The sequence below is a fragment of the Sporothrix brasiliensis genome (genome assembly GCF_000820605.1).
Source record: "Sporothrix brasiliensis 5110 chromosome Unknown Cont22, whole genome shotgun sequence".
In the NCBI taxonomy this organism is placed as follows: Eukaryota; Fungi; Ascomycota; class Sordariomycetes; order Ophiostomatales; family Ophiostomataceae; genus Sporothrix; species Sporothrix brasiliensis.
Genome location: NW_024467141.1, coordinates 1,874,207 through 1,895,241, shown reverse-complemented (window position 1 = coordinate 1,895,241; position 21,035 = coordinate 1,874,207). Strand labels below are relative to the sequence as shown.

At 54.8% G+C, this 21,035-nt stretch overlaps 6 protein-coding genes across 6 annotated transcripts; 4 read left to right on the top strand and 2 right to left on the bottom strand.

The window, feature by feature from the left end:
• Window positions 1-952: 952 nt before the first annotated feature.
• SPBR_08100 (chromatin remodelling complex ATPase chain ISW1) lies at window positions 953-4,593 on the top strand (the record flags this gene model as incomplete). The annotated part of the gene is made up of 4 exons (XM_040766338.1): window positions 953-1,036; window positions 1,108-1,275; window positions 1,357-4,344; window positions 4,420-4,593. The coding sequence occupies 4 exons, from the start codon at window positions 953-955 to the stop codon at window positions 4,591-4,593; spliced, it is 3,414 nt and encodes a 1,137-aa protein (XP_040614811.1).
• Window positions 4,594-7,281: 2,688 nt separating this feature from the next.
• Window positions 7,282-7,931, top strand: SPBR_08691 (uncharacterized protein; the record flags this gene model as incomplete). The annotated part of the gene is made up of 2 exons (XM_040766929.1): window positions 7,282-7,493; window positions 7,592-7,931. The coding sequence occupies 2 exons, from the start codon at window positions 7,282-7,284 to the stop codon at window positions 7,929-7,931; spliced, it is 552 nt and encodes a 183-aa protein (XP_040614810.1).
• Window positions 7,932-9,462: 1,531 nt separating this feature from the next.
• SPBR_08266 (ADA HAT complex component 1) lies at window positions 9,463-11,457 on the bottom strand (the record flags this gene model as incomplete). The annotated part of the gene is made up of 1 exon (XM_040766504.1): window positions 9,463-11,457. One exon carries the CDS (start codon window positions 11,455-11,457, stop codon window positions 9,463-9,465), a length of 1,995 nt encoding a protein of 664 aa, XP_040614809.1.
• A 4,411-nt stretch (window positions 11,458-15,868) lies between these two features.
• On the top strand, window positions 15,869-16,432 carry SPBR_08722 (uncharacterized protein; the record flags this gene model as incomplete). Its single annotated transcript, XM_040766960.1, has 1 exon — window positions 15,869-16,432. The coding sequence occupies one exon, from the start codon at window positions 15,869-15,871 to the stop codon at window positions 16,430-16,432; it is 564 nt and encodes a 187-aa protein (XP_040614808.1).
• A 777-nt stretch (window positions 16,433-17,209) lies between these two features.
• SPBR_08738 (negative regulator of cdc42p) lies at window positions 17,210-17,687 on the bottom strand (the record flags this gene model as incomplete). Its single annotated transcript, XM_040766976.1, has 2 exons — window positions 17,210-17,565; window positions 17,654-17,687. The coding sequence occupies 2 exons, from the start codon at window positions 17,685-17,687 to the stop codon at window positions 17,210-17,212; spliced, it is 390 nt and encodes a 129-aa protein (XP_040614807.1).
• A 1,186-nt stretch (window positions 17,688-18,873) lies between these two features.
• SPBR_08602 (dynein light chain) lies at window positions 18,874-19,802 on the top strand (the record flags this gene model as incomplete). The annotated part of the gene is made up of 4 exons (XM_040766840.1): window positions 18,874-18,897; window positions 19,076-19,114; window positions 19,272-19,346; window positions 19,428-19,802. The coding sequence occupies 4 exons, from the start codon at window positions 18,874-18,876 to the stop codon at window positions 19,800-19,802; spliced, it is 513 nt and encodes a 170-aa protein (XP_040614806.1).
• Window positions 19,803-21,035: the final 1,233 nt, after the last annotated feature.

Below are 21,035 nucleotides of genomic sequence, written 5' to 3'. Positions count from 1 at the left end.
CAGAGGCTGGCTCTCGCCGATGGCTTTGGATGGCCGTGTTGATGCACTGGAAAATATCCAACCGCGTGCCTTTCAACGACGCGATGGCGGTGATAAACTGTATCAGAGATAGATCCCAGACGTTGTCGTTTGTGCTGCACGGCTTTCAGTGTCGTATTTGGTCGGCCTGTGTCGAAAAATGTTGTCGTAGTGGGGAGGGTCCAGAGAGGGGATATGCGTTGCTGGGAAGATGCAGTGATTTTTGCCCTGTGACTTATCTTTAGCGGGTTGCCACGATTGGAGTGGATGTCCCACAGGGGCCTTTGCTGTGCTGCCTATTATTGGTCAGCCGAACAAGTCACAAGGAAATATGGGGTCTTGGTGCCTGATGATTTATCACGTGCAATCGATTGGCCAATTCGGATAAAATTTGTTGCGTCACGCTTCGATGTCCTCTCCCTTCCTGACACGGCTAGCCGCACTGTGATTGGCAGGAACGACCGCGAGCGCGCCTCGATCCTCGAAATTTTGGGACTAACACCCAACGCCGCCGAGGAAGGCACGGTACAGCACCCCTTCCCGCTAAGAAACAGTAGTGGGCGCCCTGCATCCATTGTCGAGAACGGCATCAGCATCTTCTCTTTTTTCAACACCCTCTGGTCCGCCCCTTTACACCACTCACCGTGAGACCACTACGCGCCAGTGACACCATTTCAACTGCATTCGCATCTTGGACGCTGCTCTTCGAACTTCCCATCCATTCGTCGCGCGCAATCGATTCGATCACGGCGTGCACCAAAGGATCGCTAAAACGTTGCAAAGAGGCGCGTTTCCAACGCGTAAAGTGCAGACATCGCGAGCCTTCCGACTCCCGTCGACTGGACGCCCCTGGAGCTGCACCAACTGCTCATCCGATCGATAGGCAGACATACGAATATTCAACACCGACCTCTCATACCCAAGATCGCCCGCCATGGCTGCCTCGCGGCTCGACGATGGCAACGACACGGACGCGTCCATGGCTGATGCGCCCGCCTCTCGGCCCCAGTACTACGAGGTGTGTGCTGCCTACTCCGGTCGACATTCTGCCTGATGATTTCCGGGCTGCCGGTTAACTAATTTGTGCAGATGGACGACACCCCAGACTACACAGAGGACTCCGACACCAACCCCAATACGACGGCGAGCAGCGTCATCGGCGACGCAGCGCCCGACAGCCGGAGACGCAAGTCCGAGGCCAACCAGCTCCGTCGCAGCATATTCGGCCGCAAGCATGACCGTCTTGGCGAGTCAAAGGTGCGTGACCTTTCCAGCCTGCCGATCTCGGCCGTCCCTCCCTTTCTTTGCCCATACTGACTAATGTTTTCCCTGCTTCAGGAAGACGACACCATTCGACGATTCAAGTACCTACTCGGACTGACCGACCTCTTCCGCCACTTCATCGACACAAACCCGAACCCCAAGGTGCGCGAGGTTGTTGAGGAGATTGACCGGCAGAACGCAGAGGCCAGCAAATCCAAGAAGTCGGCACGCCAGGGCGGTGCTGCTACCGGCCGGCAGCGGCGGACAGAAGCCGAGGAGGATGCCGAGCTGCTTCGGGACGAGAAACACGGCGGGTCGGCCGAGACCGTCTTCCGCGAGTCCCCGTCCTTCATCCAGGGCACGATGCGTGACTACCAAGTGGCGGGCCTCAACTGGCTGATCTCGCTGCACGAGAACGGTATCTCGGGCATCCTCGCCGACGAAATGGGTCTGGGCAAGACCCTGCAGACCATCTCGTTCCTGGGCTACCTGCGCCATATTATGGGCATCACCGGCCCGCACCTGGTCATTGTGCCCAAGTCGACCCTCGACAACTGGAAGCGCGAGTTTGCCAAGTGGACGCCCGAGGTCAACGTGCTGGTCCTGCAGGGCGCCAAGGAGGAGCGGACCAACCTGATCAACGACCGCCTGATCGACGAGAGCTTTGACGTCTGTGTCACCAGCTACGAGATGATTCTCCGCGAAAAGGCACATCTGAAGAAGTTTGCCTGGGAGTACATCATCATCGACGAGGCCCACCGCATCAAGAACGAGGAGTCGTCGCTCGCCCAGGTCATCCGCCTGTTCAACTCGCGCAACCGGCTGCTGATCACGGGCACACCGCTGCAGAACAACCTGCACGAGCTGTGGGCGCTGCTCAACTTCTTGCTGCCCGATGTGTTTGGTGACTCGGAGGCGTTTGACCAGTGGTTCTCGGGCCAGGGCCGCGACCAGGACACCGTCGTGCAGCAGCTGCACCGCGTGCTGCGGCCTTTCCTGCTGCGGCGTGTCAAGAGCGACGTGGAGAAGAGCCTCCTGCCGAAGAAGGAGGTCAACGTCTACATTGGCATGTCGGACATGCAGGTCAAGTGGTACCAAAAGATCCTGGAGAAGGACATTGACGCTGTCAACGGCGCCGGCGGCAAGCGCGAGTCCAAGACGCGCCTGCTCAACATTGTCATGCAGCTGCGCAAGTGCTGCAACCACCCGTACCTGTTTGAGGGCGCCGAGCCGGGTCCGCCGTACACGACCGACGAGCATCTTGTGTTCAATGCCGGCAAAATGGTCGTGCTCGACAAGCTGCTCAAGCGCATGCAGAGCCAGGGCAGCCGCGTGCTCATTTTCTCGCAGATGAGCCGCCAGCTGGACATTCTGGAGGACTACTGCGTCTTCCGCGAGTACCAGTACTGCCGGATTGACGGCAACACGGCGCACGAGGACCGCATTGCGGCGATTGACGAGTACAACAAGCCTGGGTCTGAAAAGTTTGTGTTTTTGCTGACGACGCGCGCCGGCGGCCTCGGCATCAACCTGACGACGGCCGACATTGTCGTGCTGTACGACAGCGACTGGAACCCGCAAGCCGATTTGCAGGCCATGGACCGCGCGCATCGCATTGGCCAGACCAAGCAGGTGTACGTGTACCGTTTCATTACGGACAATGCCATTGAGGAGAAGGTGCTGGAGCGCGCAGCCCAAAAGCTGCGGCTCGACCAGCTGGTCATCCAGCAGGGCCGGGCGCAGATTGCGGCCAAGGCGGCGGCCAACAAGGACGAGCTCTTGTCGATGATTCAGCACGGCGCCGAGAAGGTGTTCAACACCAAGGGCGGCGGCACGGGCACGATGGGCGAGAAGGGCATGGAGATGACGGACGAGGACATTGACACGATCCTGCAGAGCGGCGAGAAGCGGACCCAGGAGCTCAACGCGCGGTACGAAAAGCTGGGCATCGACGACCTGCAAAAGTTCACGTCGGAATCGGCGTACGACTGGAACGGCGAGAACTTTGCGGCCAAGAAGAAGGACGTCGGGCTGACGTGGATCAACCCGGCCAAGCGCGAGCGCAAGGAGCAGGTGTACTCCATCGACCAGTACTACCGGCAGGCCATGTACGGCCACGCGCAGGCGCAAAAGGAGGCCAAGCCCAAGGCGCCTCGCGCACCCAAGCAGATCCACATCCAGGACTACCAGTTCTACCCCGAGGCGCTGCGCGACCTGCAGGACCGCGAGACAGCCTACTACCGCAAGGAGATTGGCTACAAGGTGCCGCTGGCGGACGGCGAGGAGGAGACGCTGGCGGAGCGCGAGGCCGAGCAGCAGATCGACCAGCAGGAGATTGACAACGCGACGGCGCTGACGGAGGAAGAGCAGGAGGAGAAGCAGCGGCTGTCGACGATGGGATTCGGCGACTGGAACCGGCGGGACTACCAGCAGTTTATCAACGGCTCGGCCAAGTTTGGACGCACCGACTACGAGAGCATTGCCACCGAGGTCGACAGCAAGACGGGCAGCGAGGTCAAGCAGTACGCCAAGGTGTTTTGGCAGCGGTACAAGGAGATCAGCGACTATCCGCGGGCGATCAAGGTGATTGAGGACGGCGAGGAGAAGCTGCGCAAGATTGAGCACCAGCGCAAGATGCTGCGCAAGAAGATGCAGCAGTACCGCGTGCCGCTGCAGCAGCTGCGCATCAACTACTCGGTGTCGACGACGAACAAGAAGGTGTACACCGAGGAGGAGGACCGGTTCCTGCTGGTGCAGCTCGACAAGCACGGCGTCGACTCGGACGGCATCTACGAGAAGATTCGCGACGAGATTCGCGAGAGCCCCCTCTTCCGGTTCGACTGGTTCTTCCTGAGCCGCACGCCCAGCGAGCTGAGCCGCCGGTGCACGACGCTGCTGACGACAATCGTCAAGGAGTTTGACGACCTCAACACGGCCAAGAGCAACGGGCACGGCGGCCATGCCAACGGCAAGCCCAAGCGCGAGCCCGACGGGGACGAGGAGAACGACGAGGACAGTGTGCTGGGCGCGCCGCCCAAGAAGAAGTCCAAGAACGGCGTCAAGGTGAGTCCACACGCCATCCCCGCGTCCTGCTCTGAGGTGGGAAACCCAGAAACTGTGTATTAACGTGAAACGCAGAACAAACCCCTCGACAATGTCAAGGCCAAGAACGGCGGCAGCAAGGCTAGCTCGGCGTCGCCCTCGCGGGCTTCGAGCGTCGTGTCGTCCAAGAAGGGAAAGCCTCAGAGCAAGCAGGCGGCGGCAGCGGCAGCGGCGAGCTCCAAGAGCAAAGCCAAGGGCCGCAAGCGGTAGACGATAGACTCGGAGTCAGCAAAAAAAAAAAGAAAAGGTCGGCTGGCCTCTCATTTCCGTTTTTTTGTGTTAATTTTTGATTTTCTTCTCGCTGTCTTTTTTCTATTTGGTGCGGTTTTTTTTTTTTGGCTGGCTGGTCCCTTTGTATTTCTCATCTAGAAAAAGAGAGGGCTCTTGTTATAGGACGGTCGGGGCCGGTGTTTATTTGTTTCCTGTTTGTTTCTTGTGCTCGATTACCATGTTATATCTATCATCTGTCTTTTTTTTTTCTACATCTGCATTGTACAATGTGTCCTTTCGTGTCATCACTTTGCGTCAAGGAGTGGTTGTCGAAAGGTATATGGAGTATTCAAAATGCATTGGGGGTTTATTGCAGAAGCAGTTGGGCTTCGCCCTTTTCATACTGCCGCACTATTTTGGTCGCCTTTTGGTCGCAACACCGCATCGTATAAAAGTCAGCACATGAGAAGAGTACAGTCACGACATGGCCTCGTTTTAGAGGGAGCGCTTTGTAAACGGCCGGGCGAACACCTGTGACCCCTTTCGTTTTTCCACTTGGTTCTTTTCGTTATGTTCAGAGATGAACCATGCAACCCAAGCGTGACACTGTTTCCCTCGCAAGACCGGGCCACAACGAGGACGTGATATTGAGATTGAATGATATTGCAAATCCACAGGAGGGTACCCCAACTTTGTCGCGGGAATGCTCTGTCTCGAGTCCGTGGTAACAATGCAGCATCCATTAACCAGAGATGCAGCTGTCGCATATGACGTACGATTACACCTCGTCACGAGCCATTCGACTGTTCTCCGTCTGTTGTGTAGCAACAGGACAGAAAACGGCCAGCATTCCTCTGGCACAGAATAAGTGAGACCTGACAATGTCAACCAGCGTTTTGTCCGTCTCAATTGCGATGCACTTATGCTCCACTCCACTGACTCTGCTAGCTTCGCCGGCTTGTCTTGGAGCGATGGTTCCTTGGACGGATCGGCAAGTCACCCACCCACACCTTTTGTGTCCTCTGCGTTGTAGCGGCCGTGTCGAAGAGGACAACCCAGTCGCGCATCATGGATGTCAAAAGTAGCTCTCTAGCCATCATACAGCTGGGCCGCGCTAGCTGGGCGGATCACAGTGACAAGATTTTGGCCTGCTCGGCCTCCGTCGGACACTGGAATGCAGCCTCTCGGGCACTAGCAACAGCTTAACCAAGTCGTATGGAGGAACGCATATCTGCTGCCGAGAGGTGCAGATACGTTGTGAAAATGCGACGTAAGAGGAGTGTCGAACGTTGAAGTAAACAAATCGTCGCTCCTGCCCAGAGCTCGCAGGAAAGAAGGAAAGAAAGCATGGCATGTACGTTCCTTCCGCGTCACTTTGTTCTTTACTTTCTCGTTCTTCTGCCCCCCTGAAAAGCCAGTCTCGCAGGGAAGGAGCCGAAAAGGGAAAGGGCACGCCGCCACAGTCGCTATTCACTTTTATTTGTCCACCCAAAATTTAACATTATCTCAAATTGGCCAATCACTCAGGTCGCGATGGTGCCGGGTAGCGCATTTGGTGGTCCCGCTGAGCCAGAGGAAGGGGAAATAACCAACGAAAGCCCCTGGAATGCCAAAAATGCTGTCTGTTATGAGATCAAATCGACCACGCTAATACGAGGTTCAAGGGGTATTAGAGCTCCCCACAAAATGAGTAGCGTGGGACGTGCCTTCCATTCCCGTGCAAAAAGAAAACACACACGAGAGAAGGAAAGAGCACAGAGCATATCACCATCTTGCTTATGCGCCTCCTTACGCCCACATGTTCTACTTGAAACAGACAGTCGGACTTTTAGAAAGCTCATGGTGTACGGAGTACGACGTATTACGAGTAATGGGCCCGCGATACCGGGGAGACAGCGCACCAATGTCTTGCCCATCCCGGCCAGGAAGAGTCGAGCGAAAATATCACGAGGTCAAGGAGGAGGTTTTACTTGCGCATGGTGGCTCCTGCCCTCCACTCCCAATAACCCGGCTGGGGAAAACACGAACCGTCCAGTCCACCCACCGAACCCCTGGCCGTTCTTTCCTATCTCTCTTATTGTCTCTTTCCCTGGGTTTTTTTGGCACTGTTTTAGAAGGAAGGTACGGTGTAGCCCGTCAGGCCGTTGCTCACTCGCTGCCAGGCCACCGTCCTCCATGCCATTGCGCCGCCCGACGAGCATTGCTCGCTTAGAAACTTTGTGTAATGCCAGGTACCATACGCCGTACGTTGCTATTCCTAGATTTTCTGTGATATGTGGTGATTAGTAGGTGTGCGTCTGTTGTGTTGCGACTGATTTGGTCTGTGTGTGGTCCCTTGCTGCCCATCCAGCGCTCCTTCCCTTTTGTTTACTGTACCGAGTGTCCGTGGGTCGAAGCCATAAACCTCTCCTTCCCTGCCAGCCAGCAGCTTATCGAGCTATCCTTATTTCTCCTCTTTTCTGTCCTCTTCTTCTCTATTTTTCTTTCCCCTCTCTCTCTTTCTCTTCCACTTCTCTGCTTTACCACGATCCATCTTCGTTTCACGGTCATCACGTCCTTCGCTTGCCTTCTGTTCTTGTCACTCGTTTCGACCAAGTCGCCGTCTCTCGCTGTCTCAATACTTTCACCTCACGACTTTCACCATTTATCTCTTACTTTAACGTAATACCCACCTCTCACAACGCCAAAATGCAGTTCTTCACCTTCGCCGCTCTCCTGGCCTCGGCCGTCTCTGTCTCGGCCGCCACCACCTCGGCCGCCGCTCCTGTCGGCACGTCCACCTCGTCTTGCGCCGCCCAGAACATCCTGGACGCCTGCTTGCAGACCGAGACCGACCTGTTCAACTCCTGCGGCACCAACGACTGGAACTGCAAGTGCAATGCCTACGGTGCAATTGTGACGTGAGTCCTCCCCTCCCCGCACTCCTCTCCTTCAACCTTGCAAGGCCGACTGTTTCTACACTACAAGCTCGTGTAACACATCGCTAACCGTTCTTTAGCTGCTACAACAACTGCCCCAGCGACCAGACCGTCGTCACCGCCAAGGGCCAGCAGCAGATCTTCTGCGGCTACGCCAGCCAGTACCCTTCGGCGACGCCCACCGGCGCCAAGAAGACGGGCACCGCCACCACGACCGCCACCAAGGCTACCGGCACCAAAGCCGCCGCCGGTACCGGTTCCAGCACTGACTCTGGCTCCGGTGCGTCGGGCAGCGCTTCCTCGGGCACTGCTTCCGGCACTGCTAAGCCCCCCGCTGAGACCCACTCGGGTGCCGACCTGGCAATCAAGTCGGGCAGCATGCTGTTCGCCGTGGCCGGTATGGCCGCTGCTCTCCTGTAAGGGAGGTGAAGCGAACACCTTTGAAATAAGACAAGAAACCAGCGACAAACAGCTTGCATTCTTGGTCTTTTTTGATCGTTTCCCCGACCAATGAATCAACCCACCCCCTTTCTTCGTTGCGGTTTCTTTACAGGAGCTCGGCCATGTTTTTATTTTTTTTATAGTTCTTTCGCGCCTTCTTCGTCTACCGTTCATTACCGTTATACTTGAAAAACTCACAATATAATCTCTAATTTTTGGGTCGCGGGATCAGGAAAGCCATGGTGTCTCAATATATGAACGCATTGACAGCATGTTTGATGTGGAATATGTAATTCAATTTATAAATTGACATCTTAATGTGAGGCAACAGCTAGGCACGAAGAGAACGAGAAGTCACTCACACAACATGTCCCATTACCGCGCCTATAGACGCCTTAGCACACTCTCAACAGCATCCGACTTCCTCCTTGGCCCCATGGCCCACCTAACAAGGTGTTGTGCAAAGGGTCCCCGTGGTTTCGGGCAAAGGGCAGAAGTTATATTCGGTGCACTGTCCCGGTTGTGTAGCCAAATCTCGTCTACGTGATGACCATGTATTATTCAGAGCACATCTTTTTATTTGTGGTGACTCTCCTCGAGGGGTAATACTACGAATGGAGATTGGGAGGGAGAAGTTGAGAATATTGAACATTTCTTAGTATATACTTACTACCTGAGGTATATCTGTGAATAGGGTCAAACAGAAAGCCAGCGTCATATTCAGACATTCACATTCACACGTGGACGCAAGGCATTGACAAACTTAGGGCGTATTTGTATGGATGTTATGTTCAGATTCAAGTATGTACAGTTCGGTAGTAAAACATCTGTCCTGCAACGTAAAAAATAAATCGCAGACAGAAACACCGCTCTCGTCACCCATCAACGAGGCTCGCCATCTCGACAAAGGCTCTCGTTCGGCCTTGCACGCGGAGTCAACCGGCACCTTCTTTCAGGCCTTCGGCATCACCGAAAATGCTCCGGTATCGGGATCCGTACACGGTGCAGTCGCTTTCTCATCCTTTAAACAGAGAACAAAAGAACGCGGGAGACAAAAGAAGTACATAATATCGAGGAAAAGACAGCGCGAAAAGAAGACAACGGAGAAAAAAAGGACACGCACGAAAACCGCAAATCCGAACCCGCCATCCCATGCGCTTGAAACCACAGACCCGAGAGATAACCGGAACCAATAAAACTAAATAGAAGACGAAAACAGAGAAAAGAGACCGCCGCCTTGCGTCGCCGCGAGCAAGACGGTAAAAAATCAACCCATTTGTTTATCACTCTAATTTTGATTGTAGCAGGGAGGAGGAAATTTGAAGGAAAAGGGGAAGAAAGGGTCATTGACACATAAAAGCCATATGTGCAGCAATAAGGCGCGGTATAAAACAAAAAAAGCAAGCTGGTATTAAAAGCGTAGAAATGGAAAGCAAAGAGGGGTACAAGAAGGAAGAACGTGTGTGCGGGAGTGTAGGTGCGATGAGCAGGTGCGGTGGCAATAGACAGTCTAGTTACGTCTGCCCTTGCTAGACCCTTTCACGGGGCTCACAAAGGTGACATGTTTGGGGTCATCCTTCTTCAGCTTGACGCTGCCGCTGTGGCGGCGTAGAGGCCGAGGCGTGTTGTGCACGTGGTCTTCGTCCTCGTCGGTGTTGATCTCAGGTACTTCGGAGACGGAATCCATATCGGTGTCAGAGGTCTCCGAAGCAGAACCATCGTCCGAGTCATCGTACTCGCCATCATCGCTGACAAGCGAAGGCGCGATGTTGCTAGCCGAATGGATAGGGCTGAGGTCGACATCCATCGCATCGCCGACCACACCGACCGCGACATAGTCGACGATCTGCCCCCCGTACGGAATGTGGGCTGGGGTGGATGCGCCCTTGCTGCTGCTGGGCCGCGAAGCCTCGGCACTCTTAGAGGAGGCAGCCGATTGCGTCGGCCGCACGGGGGCACGCTTCACTGTCGACGTGTTTGGCGTTTCGGCATTCGGAGTGTTCAGGTCGAACTCGTCGTCTTCATCGGCGTACCAAGCCATGTCGTCAATGTCGGTGACCTCTTTCGCATCTTCCACCGACGCATCCAGGTTTCCTCCGAACTCCTTCTTTTCCAAGAAACGAGAAAGGAACGGCGTCTTATCCGAACCAACAAACGCAGCTGTAGCAGCCTTTGCCTTCTTGTTTTTCACCTGGTTGCGGGCGCCCGAGGCGGCCGAGGCGGCCGTGGCAGTAGAGCACGACGCGTAGGACGAGTGAATGCGGTCCAGCACGGAGTCAGTGGCGTTGCTATCAGCGCGCGCCAGTGAATAAACATGGCCGGGGAGAGCAGTGCTGCCAGGTGTGCCCGACACACCGGGGTTGACGGGAGTCGCGAGAGCGGACGCAGAGCAAGACGTAGAAGACGCGGACGCGATGGCTGAGGCAGCCGGCATAGCGATGCTCGCAGGAGCACCACTCTTGGGAGCAGCGGCGGCCGCAGTAGCATCGTTCTTTTTGGCCGATGCTGCGGCAAGAGGTGCACCGGTATCGACTTCGATGGGATGACCACAGTGAATGGCAGCCTCGTCATGGCTCTTGTAGTCGCGCTTGTGAGCGATACGGCAGTGGTTGATGAAGCCCTGTGTGCTAGAAAAGTTGTCACGGTGACAGTCGGTGCAGACCAGCTTCACGACTTTGCCATCAGAGCGCTTCAGAATGCAAGGGCCAGCCTTGTCCTTGGGCTGGGGGTAGCCACTGGACAGCGAGTGTAGTCTCTGACCAGAAACACCACGTGAGGCGCGCGCCTTGCTGGAGTCGGAGACGCTGTTCCTCGTCGACCGCGCATCGGCGGTTGCACCGCCCTTGGAGGACCGAGCATGCGGTGCAAGGCCAGGCCAGTTGGGGAGCGGCCCATCAAAGACAGGGTCGGGAATGAGCCACTTGGCGTAATGACGCGCATACGGACCGTCGACAACACCGAACGGCGATGACCACTTCGGAACAGTAGCGCCCGGCCTGGGACGCACAGCGGTACCACGACCGCTGGCAATGTCCAGCATTTGCGCGGGTGTCGGGCAATCCGTCGGGTAGGGGATAAGGTGGCATCTGCGCAACTGCTCGAGCGCAATCTGGCACTTGGCCATCTCTTGCTCGATGAGGCGCAGCTCATTGTGCTTGATCAAAATCTCCTGCGAAAACTGGAACTGCACGACATCCTTCACTGCCTCGATGTTGGCAACATCCCGTGTGGCCAGTGACACAGACAACGGAGGGGAGGGTGGTGAGGTCAGACGGTCTTGGGTGGTTGCGCTGTCCTGGGCACCATACGTAGCTTGCGGCCAAGCAGCCTCACCACACTCGGTCTTTACGCGCTTCGTCGAAGAGAACAGCGCCTGCTGGTCGGCCGGGGGGTCGAACTCCATCGAGGGAGAGGGCGGCAGCATAGACTCGGCGTCCGATGCGCGCTTGCGTTTTGTCAGCGGCGCCGGCCGCCCCGGCGCGCCAGCAGCGGTAGCTGCGGACATCTCAGAAGCGTCATACGCGTTATATACAGCGCCGAAATAGTCTTCAGATGGTGGTGATACTGCCTCGGTAGTACTGTCGCATCCCCTTGGTTCAGACGACCAGAAACGAAACATCACCAAGGTGGTAGGGAAGAGGCGCGCCGCGCGAGAAAGGAGTGTCGATCGCCCGGCGAGGGTGGGTGATTAAAAAATATAAATGAAAAAAGTCCAAAGACAAGAGAGAAAGAAAGACGGTCCAGTAAGAGTCAAAAAAAGAAGGCGCAAGGTCTTGTGTGTTGTGGTCGAGGCGGAAAGGACTGCTGACTGGTTGTCGAACTGAGTGGCTTTGGTACGTCGCAAGGCAGCCGCGTGGTGAAACAAGAACGCCACGGCAAAGGTGTGTGAGAAGGGGAAAGGCAAGAAACGAGAAGCGTGACAGCAAGCGGAGGAGACCGAATCAAATAGGGTGGGGCGAATCGGCACGAAAGAGCGTGTGATTGGCTGGCGATTGGGCGAAAGGCAAGCTGACGTAACCGAGCAGGACGGGCAAAGCGGGCCTATCGTATTTTGCAGACTGGAGCCTGCGTTGCGGGAGAAGGAGTACCGGGGGGGGGGGGGGGGGTGCGTTGGTGTGAGTGGAGAGTGGGTCCCCTAGGACTTTTGGCTGGGCCGTGAGGAACAGGGGCGACTAGCAGGAGAAGGAAAGAGCAAGGAATAAGGGGCAATAGCAGGCGGAACAGCGGGGGGAAGGCGCTGAGTGGTGAGTAATGCTGCTGGGCGTGGATGATGTGGCCGCTTCAGATCCAACGGAAACTGGGCAGCAACACAGCCTGGAATGCGCGGGAAGGTGCAACACTGCCAAAACTGGGCGGAAAGTGCGACGGAGCCAGCACTGCAAAAAGGGGGAAGATCGTGAGGGAGAAAGGAGGAAAAGTGAGCGGGAAAATAGAGGAAAATGAGAAAAGCGACGAGGAAAGCGATCGTAACAGGCCCAAAAGCGAGATTTTGGTTGCTGAAGGGAAGGGAAAGTCGAAGCGCGAGCACTAGCAAAAGCCTCTGCGCAAAGTAAAGGTCAGGAGAAGACAAGAAGTGTCGAGAAAGAGTCTGCAAAACGAAAATTTGCTGCTCTCGTCGAAGAAAAAAGCGTTGTTGTTTGTGTTGTCGCGGAAGACAATTCTGCGACGTCTGGAGATGGCGAGAAAAAAGAAGAAAAGGAAGAGAAACAGGACGTGAGAGCAAATGTGAGATAAAGGAGAAAGGGGGCGTTGTGTGGTGGGTGTGGGCGCTGGACGGTGGTGTTTTTGTTGTGGTTCTAGGCGAGAAGGAGATGGAAACGGGCGGGACGGATTGCGAAATCGAAAGGAAGCAAGGAAACAAGGAGGCAGCACAGAAGGGGTAACTGCGCGGGGCGTTTGTAGCGCAGGTGGCCTAGACTAGAGGAGACTGTAACCCCAAGGCGACCAGTTCATGCGCCGTTTCCACGTCTTGATGTCTGGGGGTCTGGGCCTCAGTGGAAGGAGCAAACCAAAAGCGCACGAATCCTGTTACGGTACTCCGTAGTGGGCAGGAGAAATTCTAGGCAAAAGGCAGGAGCAGCACAGGGTGGTTTGGGACCAACACCAGACTGGACGAGACAAGAAAGAACGGCGAAGGCGACGCTGGGAGCAACAGGGCAGGACGCAAGGGGAGAGGCGCTCAGAGTGGAAGCCACTGGGGAGGTGTGGGTCTAGCCAAGGGCGTCCCAAACACAACGCTAGGGAAGCTGTATTGGTGTGGGCCAGGCTTGGCTGGCGAGATACGAGAGACGAGGACAAGACACGGGGGGGGAGAATGAGTGATATCGGTTTGTCTCATTACGCTTGCGGAATGGACAAACGAGAGAAGGATGGGCATGTTTTGCGACGTAAGATGCAGTATCTCGCACTTGTGCACATCCATTTGAACACGTTACGAGAGCATGAAAAAGCGTTCGTAATGAGTTATGTTTCTCCAGACATTGCAATACGCAAGGCCCCGAGAATGACAGCATCCACTGCGACGGTCTTGAGATATGAAGATGGATCGGCAAGTCGCCGCCACGTGCACGTACTGGTACATCATAATGAGCGTCAAATACCGCAGTTTGGCAGCCCCATACGTATCTTCTACATTCGACTTAACGGTGCTGAGTAGCTTACGGGCATAGTGCACTACTAGCGCATTATGCTCTGCTTCAGCGCACTACGCGCTAACCGACCACGCAAATCCTGCCCAAATGGAATCATCGACACATGCAAGCCTATGAAGCTCGAGAGATGTGTCCAATATTGATAATATCGTAACACCGAGGACAGAAACACCCTCGCTTATTGTTTTTTCTTACTTGTTTAAAGGTCGTTGTTTTGTTTGTTTGTTGCTTCTGTTCCGTTTGTTCCGTTTGTTCCGTTGCGGCCGTTCGCGTTATCGCGCCACGTCTTGCAATCTATTTCGTGCTGTTGTTTCCTTGCTGTTTAGCTCGTTTAATTCCTTTTGTTTGCCCTTCTGCACGGCAGCAGGCCGTGCTGCCCTGTGCACTGTTTGATTGCAGCGATTCCACTGGGTGGGTATTCATGGGCTATTGCAGCTCCTTCCGCCCCAGTTTCAGCCTGGGTTAGCCGGGGTTTGCTCGCTAACAGAATACAGCCAGAGTGCTCATCTGCCCTCACCTTCCGGGCAAGGACTGCGTGTTCCCCGGTACCTCGCTATCTGCCGACCCCTGTCCAATAAACAGCAGGCATGGGTCCGAGGGCCGCTTTCTATTTGTGTTTGAGTTTGATGTTTCCTGGCCCCTTTGGCCCCCTTCCATCCTTGCAGTCACACAACAGCGGCCTGCAGCGAGGACTGGCGTCTAGACGAGGAAGGAGCAAATAAAGAGTGTGCATGCGCATCGAATTTCTTCATGGTGCAAAACGACGACAGACACCGGAGAGACGACCTCGACAAAAATATACACATGCCCGATGCACATGCCACGCTTGCTCGATCTCGAGCTGTCCATAATTCCACAGTGCAAGCCTCCACGCCATCAGAACCGTCGAGCTAGCGTGAGAACCTGCATGGTGCTGACGATGCCCCAGCTTCATCTTGTCAAATATGTGTCGTAAGATACTTCGTTCACTGCGTATTTTATGGGCTTAAGCCACGAAGACGTAGAGAGGTGAGAGTCCTATCACACACTGGTCCAGCCTCGCTGTATTGGCGTTCTGTTAGCTGGTCGAGTTGTACGCGGCGCAACGTCGGGTGCCGATACTCATGGCCGGCCTCACTGTTGAGCAGCCCAGAGATAGCTGCTGCTGCTGCGAAGTGGTGCAGTCAATGATAAGACCCCGTCCGAGAGCCACATAAAGGCGCAATACAAGGCGCTCTCGCCATGATTTTTGTCTGTTTGCAAGGCCAGAACGGCCGAGCTAAGCTCCGTTGGGCCGAAGGGGATGCATCTACTGGATGTTGGCCCAGGGGCGTGCATATTCACCTGCCACTCATCCAAGGAACCAAAGAAACAAACGTCGTGGAATAAATACTCCAGTCAAATAAATGCACAGCCGTTTTGCTTTCAAGAACGCACAGACCACCAGCGATGCAGGAGAACAAAGCTCCAGAACACTACTTGGAGAAGGCGCGCTTGTGATTGGCTGCAGCTATTTGCTGCAACGGCAGGCACCGTTTTGTGGGGGAGCGAACGTAGATTCTTACGATTTTTTTAGAGCCAGATTCGACCTCGTGCGGGACAACAACAACAAAGCATACGACGTGAAGACCCGACGTCACATCCATTACCGCAGAGCGACAGCAATCGGGTCATCCTGTCAGAAAATACGACTCGATAGAGTCGAGGCAGGCTCTTCCAATACGGGCATCACATAAAAACATACAGCCTTGAGGGGCTGCACCGACGCAGCCTTGTCCCGACCTCCGTCACAAACACATTTTACGTCCTGCCATACAACGGCTCCGCAAAATCAGCAGCAGTATTGAACCTTGCATCAAAGACACACGGGAGCATCGAGTAATGGGGCCGAGCAAGAGACACGCAGCATCGGCGCCCTTCGGGCAGCAGCAGAACCAAAAAAAGCCGAAAACAGCACCTTCCACAATCTTGAACACGCCCAAGGCAGCAAAGCCAACAACAAAGACAACTTCCAGCACGGTCATCCCGGCGACTCCGGGCGCAGCCGTAGACACAGCTTCGAAACGCGGCAAACAACAAACACCGACCAAAGAGCCCCAGTCAGAAAAACGGCAAAGAACGCCGCAGACAGCAGAGGCGGCACCCAAAAAGCGACCATCCAAACCACATTCGCAAAAGCAGGCGGCGCAACCCAGCACACTCCCCCTCGAGCCTCATGCCACCATATTGCGCGAGCTTGACCCCAAATACGATGTCCACACTCTCTCCGTCATCTCGTCATCGAAAATGGAGAAGCGCATCCAGGCAGTCCTCAACCACCTTGCAGATCGACCGATCGCTCATACCACAAAAGAACGAGAGGCATCGCCACCAACAACCCGGCCGGGCGTTGTGCTCCTACATAGCCGAGTCCTTGATTCCAACAAGCTCATCTCCATTGCCGAGATTGTCAAGCAGCGTGTGCGGGAAGGCTATTATGCTCGGGGAGCGGAAGGCGCGGGCGCTACGGGGGCGTCCAAGAAGCAGGGAAAGAAGGGTTCAAAACTGTCAAAGATGTCGTGGTATCAATACAACCGGATCTACGATGTTGTGTCTGCACCCGGCGCAGCGGACACCGCACCCGGTGCGGGGGATGACGAGGATGACGGCTTTGCACCTATGATGCACAGGTTCACAGAAGCAATGTCGGGAAAGAAAGCCTTGCAGGGGCGGGCAAATATCACAACCTACGTGAGCATTGTCCTGTCACGGACTCCCATCGCGGAATTGCAAAAGAACCCAGAAATATCTGTCCAGGCCAGCACTGACCCATTGGAGGTTGAGTTTGAGCAGTGGATGGCCAGGACTTGATCGCAGAGGGACGCGGGCAGTGACTATGGTGCTGACTCCGGAGTGGCATATGGCAGAGTTGCGGGTGATCTTGGGAACACATACATGGCACGGAAATTGAGGTTAAAGATTTGGCAAGCTTACATTATGATACCCTGGCTCTTCACGGTTTTAATTCCATAAAGCTTTCGATTTATTTTATTTCGTTTAATTTTGGTTTGTTTATTCTTCGTTTCTAAGCTATTTTTATTTATTTATTTGAAAAAAAGTTGTCGAAAAAAAAAAAGAACAATATTTGTTCACCATCGGTATCATACGAAGCTTAATTCCACGAATTCCATTCGAGCATGAACAACTTGCGTGACTTGTTATAAAAGTAAAATACATGGTGTAAACAAATGCCAATCACCGTTAACATAAGCCACGAAAGTACTCCGTATAGGTTCATCATCTGTCCGTCGGATCACAGTATCCTGCTGCTCACGTAAATCCAATCCCAAGTAACCAAAAAGTAAATGCTAGATATGCAATGCAGTCAGTCTGTACCCTCCATCCAGTCGTGTTCGTCCCCAGTAGTTTGTGAATTACTGTGGTTCTGCGCCTGTAAACATGTCACGCCCACCTCGGATCCAGGAGTGCGGTGCAGTTCCATCCTTTCACAATTGGATCCGTCACCTTGACGCAGGCGACGCGAAAACCGAGCCCATGTTCGCTTTTCAAGCCAAAGGAAGGAAATAGCCGCGCCTACTTCCGGTGGACTTCTCTTCGTCCGCTTCCGCCCACTACTGCATAACCGTTCTATGGGTTGCCGCCAGTCGAGGAGTAGACGATGCGCAGGACAAAGTTGACAACAATGGCCAGCACCAGGATGACGGCCAGGAACGTGGGACCGAAGCGGTCGTCGAAACCGGCCTGGCCACGCCGCCGTATCGACTTGGCACGCCAGTGGTAGGTGAAGAGCGCATACAGCATGGTCACGAGGGCAACACCCGTGAACAAAAAGGCGGAAATGAACGCCGGACGGTCACCAAAGTTGAGCATGCCGATGGCGAGGGCGCCGAGGATGACGGTGAAGTTCATCCATGACAGGAACGTGCGCTCGTTGGCGAAGAATACCTTGGGCTCGACGCGCGTCGGGAGAGCGATACGCTTGCCTGAAGAGGGGCCACGAGAATCAGCCAGCGTGTTCCAGGGAGCAGGCAAAAGAGGGAGGCAGAAATGAAGAGCCTTTTGATGGCTTACCTGGGGCAGTCTGGAGAAGAGGCTGGCTGGACATTTTGGCGGATGGCGCGAGAGGCGACGAGGAAGGCGAGTATCTCTGAAAGAGAAGGTCAAAACAAGTACAAGAGAAGAATTGAGTCTCGCGAAGTCGGCTGTTCGGAAGCGAGGACGACAAAGGGAAATGGGCGTCGAGATGCTAGGGACGAGGAGAGAATGGCGATCGTATCCAGAAGCGAAAAAAACAACAGAGCGATCTGGTCTGCTTATCGCGGTCCGATAGCAGCTAGAGGGAGAAAGAAGTGTACAAAGTATAGTCGTAGAAGAAGAAGCTGATTTGCCTGCAAGAGATGCCGTGACGACGAAGAGAGGGCCACGGAGAGATCACAATCTTTGATGGAAACAAGAAAAGTGTACGACGTAAAAGGACAAAAGACGAGGGAATTCGGCAACGGGACACTAGTTTCAATTGCAGAGCCTGGCGATGCGAGAAACATCCCAGGTATTGCTATGGAGCTTGCACGGGCGGACAGAAGCTGCAGCAAAAGACCACCAAAAGAGGCCAGGCTTTGAGCTGTGTATGCACTGTGGGAGCTTACACGAGGATTTTTTGGGGGGTACAAGCAGCCCGGAGTGCACGTGGGTCATTTGATTGGCCAGTATTCACTGTAGCAACCGGATCCGGATATCACGTGCCGGCTCTCGAACTGTTTCTGCAGCCCTTGCCGTCCGCATGGAGACAAACAGCCAATCAGAGCGCGGGTTCGACCTCTGCACCTACGACACAATGATGCGTCCCTGGTCCTCAGTCGCAAGCAGAGCAAGGAAGGGACCACCGGAACGGCAGGCACGATCTGATCCAACACCGCAAATTGCAGGCCAAAGTGCTCTCTTCGGTTCCCTTTTCATGTGTTATGTAAGATGGAAAGGTGTGCAAAGCCACCCCCACTGGCTGCAGCCTCGTCCTTCCCACCCAGTCTTCCGTTTCTTGTACGCAGGCGCCACACCCAGCGCCAGCCTTGCCCCTCCCAATTGCTTTCCATACCAATCCCGCTCCTTCACCGCTTTTGGGCAGGCAAGCAATCACAACCCCTGTCCGTCTTTGCTGACCATTCCTTGCTGCACAGCACTTTTTGTTTATTTACTCTGCAGCATCAAACATAGGACATCTTCTCTCGATCACGACCTCCTAACACCGCCCTTTCTAGTCTCCATCTCCCACCCACCATACCCCGACTGCAAGTATGGCCGACGCCACGTCAAACGCGGTACGTTTGTTGTGGACACGAGTCGTGGCTCTGTCTCGAGATCCTCGCAGCACCGCTCGGCCCCTTTATGCGTCTGCGCCTAGATGGGGCCAGCCTCGTTCCCCAAGTTTCCGTTTTGCTTAGATTTTGCCATTATCATTGTAACCTCGACTAACGCGTCTTTTTTCCGTGTTTTCAGCCCATCAAGCCGACGCGACTTAAGCAGATCACCGAGGATGTAAGTGGGCGGCCACCTTCGCTCCCCCTTGCCTTATCCGACAGGGCCCCATTCGCAATACGAACCCTGATGCGACGGCCGGTAGCGAGGCGATATACTGCGAATGTCGTAGCTAAAGAAAGGCATCTCATCATGCTAACCCGGCCCCCAACGACAGGCTTGCCAGAGCGCCATCGGCTCCGCCGAGTTCTACGAGCACGAGAAGACAGAGAGCTGGAACACGACCATCATTGTACGTTGAAGAACCGGACCCCCCCTCGGTTGGACCGTCGAGTGGCATTCGAACTCGCTAATGCTCTTCCGCCTTCCCCAGAACTCTATCCTCAAGGCCCTGATCAGCGAGTCGGCGACCGGCACCAGCGGCGCCCCGGCTTTCAAGTTCGCCGTCAACAGCACGATCGTGCAACACCTCGTCCCGACATCTCAGCTTAACAAGTCGCGGGGGACCGACACGGCCGCCGGCACCGACGACAACTCGACCCACGTCTCGGGCAGCAAGCCGGCTGCCACGGGCACGGACGGCAAGCCGCACGTCGGCCGCCGCGGCATGCACAGCGCCCAGGCTGCGTACTGGAACGAGAAGACGGACGGCATGTGGACGTACAAGTACGACGGCGGCGAGGGCAAGGGCTTTGACATTATTGTCATGGTCCTGTGGATCGCTTACGACTCGGGCAACCGGGTGTAAAGAATAACTGACAGGCTGGGAGGCCAAGACGCACGAGGGAATGAGGAGGGAATGAGAGGGTGTTGGCAGAGAGAAGGACAGAACGACCAAGGAATGATCTATTCATGGAACGGGCCAATTCAATTTTTCTGTTGAAGTCTCAACAGCAGACATTTTTACGGGCAGGATATGCATCTTTCATATATGATTTACCGTGTTGAATACACAACCACGTGGACAATTGTGCGAAGAGTTGTACATGGACTCATAAGAAGCATAGATGAGAGACTACCGCGTGATGTTCAATGCTGTGTTGGCTTGCTCCGCTTGAGACGCTCGGTTACCGGTTGTTGGTACACTCCGAACCCTTACTGGCCGGTTCCGTTGCCGACTGGTGCTGCGCGGGTGATTAGATGATCACGGCTGTCTTGATCTGGCTACCTGGCTCCCTGGGAATGCCATAAGGGCCGACGAGTTTCTATGTCAGAGTGGCGTGCATCGAAAGCTGGCCACGACTAACGTGCATCCCGATTTCTTTTCGACCCCCTCACCTGATCAACGTCTCGTGGGCCCTGTACTAATCCACCAGACCCATTGTTTACATCATAGGCTGAGGGCGTGATTCTGTCCAACTTTCGGCGACAATAAGGATCTGGAAGATGGAACAGTTGGTTATGTTTGGCGAGCCCAGGCGACTACTTTGTAGCTTTCTTTTCTGGACCTGATTCTCTCTTCTAAGGGCTAAACTAAAATACATTCTAATTATTGGCCATATGCCATTGCAGTCCAACGCCAATTGAAAGTCACGCGACGTGTTGTGCAAACGGTCTGGATTCAATGTTGCAAGATAAGTTGGTATTCGGTCTAGACATGAGAGATGAGATGAACGTTGTAATTGGCCCTCGCTTTACATCTACGGGAGCCCAATTCATATGGAGGTGTGCATGTGCACTCAAGAGACAACGTCAGACTATGCGAGATGCTGCATACAAAAATGGATACAGCTTCCTTGTTTGGCTGTCGCCTATGGGGCGCCCCCAAAACCGGGAACGACTTGCATGACACAATGGCACGACGACGCAGAAAGGGAAAGAACGAACAAAGTGGAGCGCCTATGACGGCACCGACGGCAGGCGCGCCCACTCCCCCAGACCACACTCTTCACCACTGAGAAAGGAACCACGGCAGCACGGTTCGCACTTGCCGTGTTGCATTCGGAGGAGCCTAGACTGCAAGACTCACCACTTGGTCTGG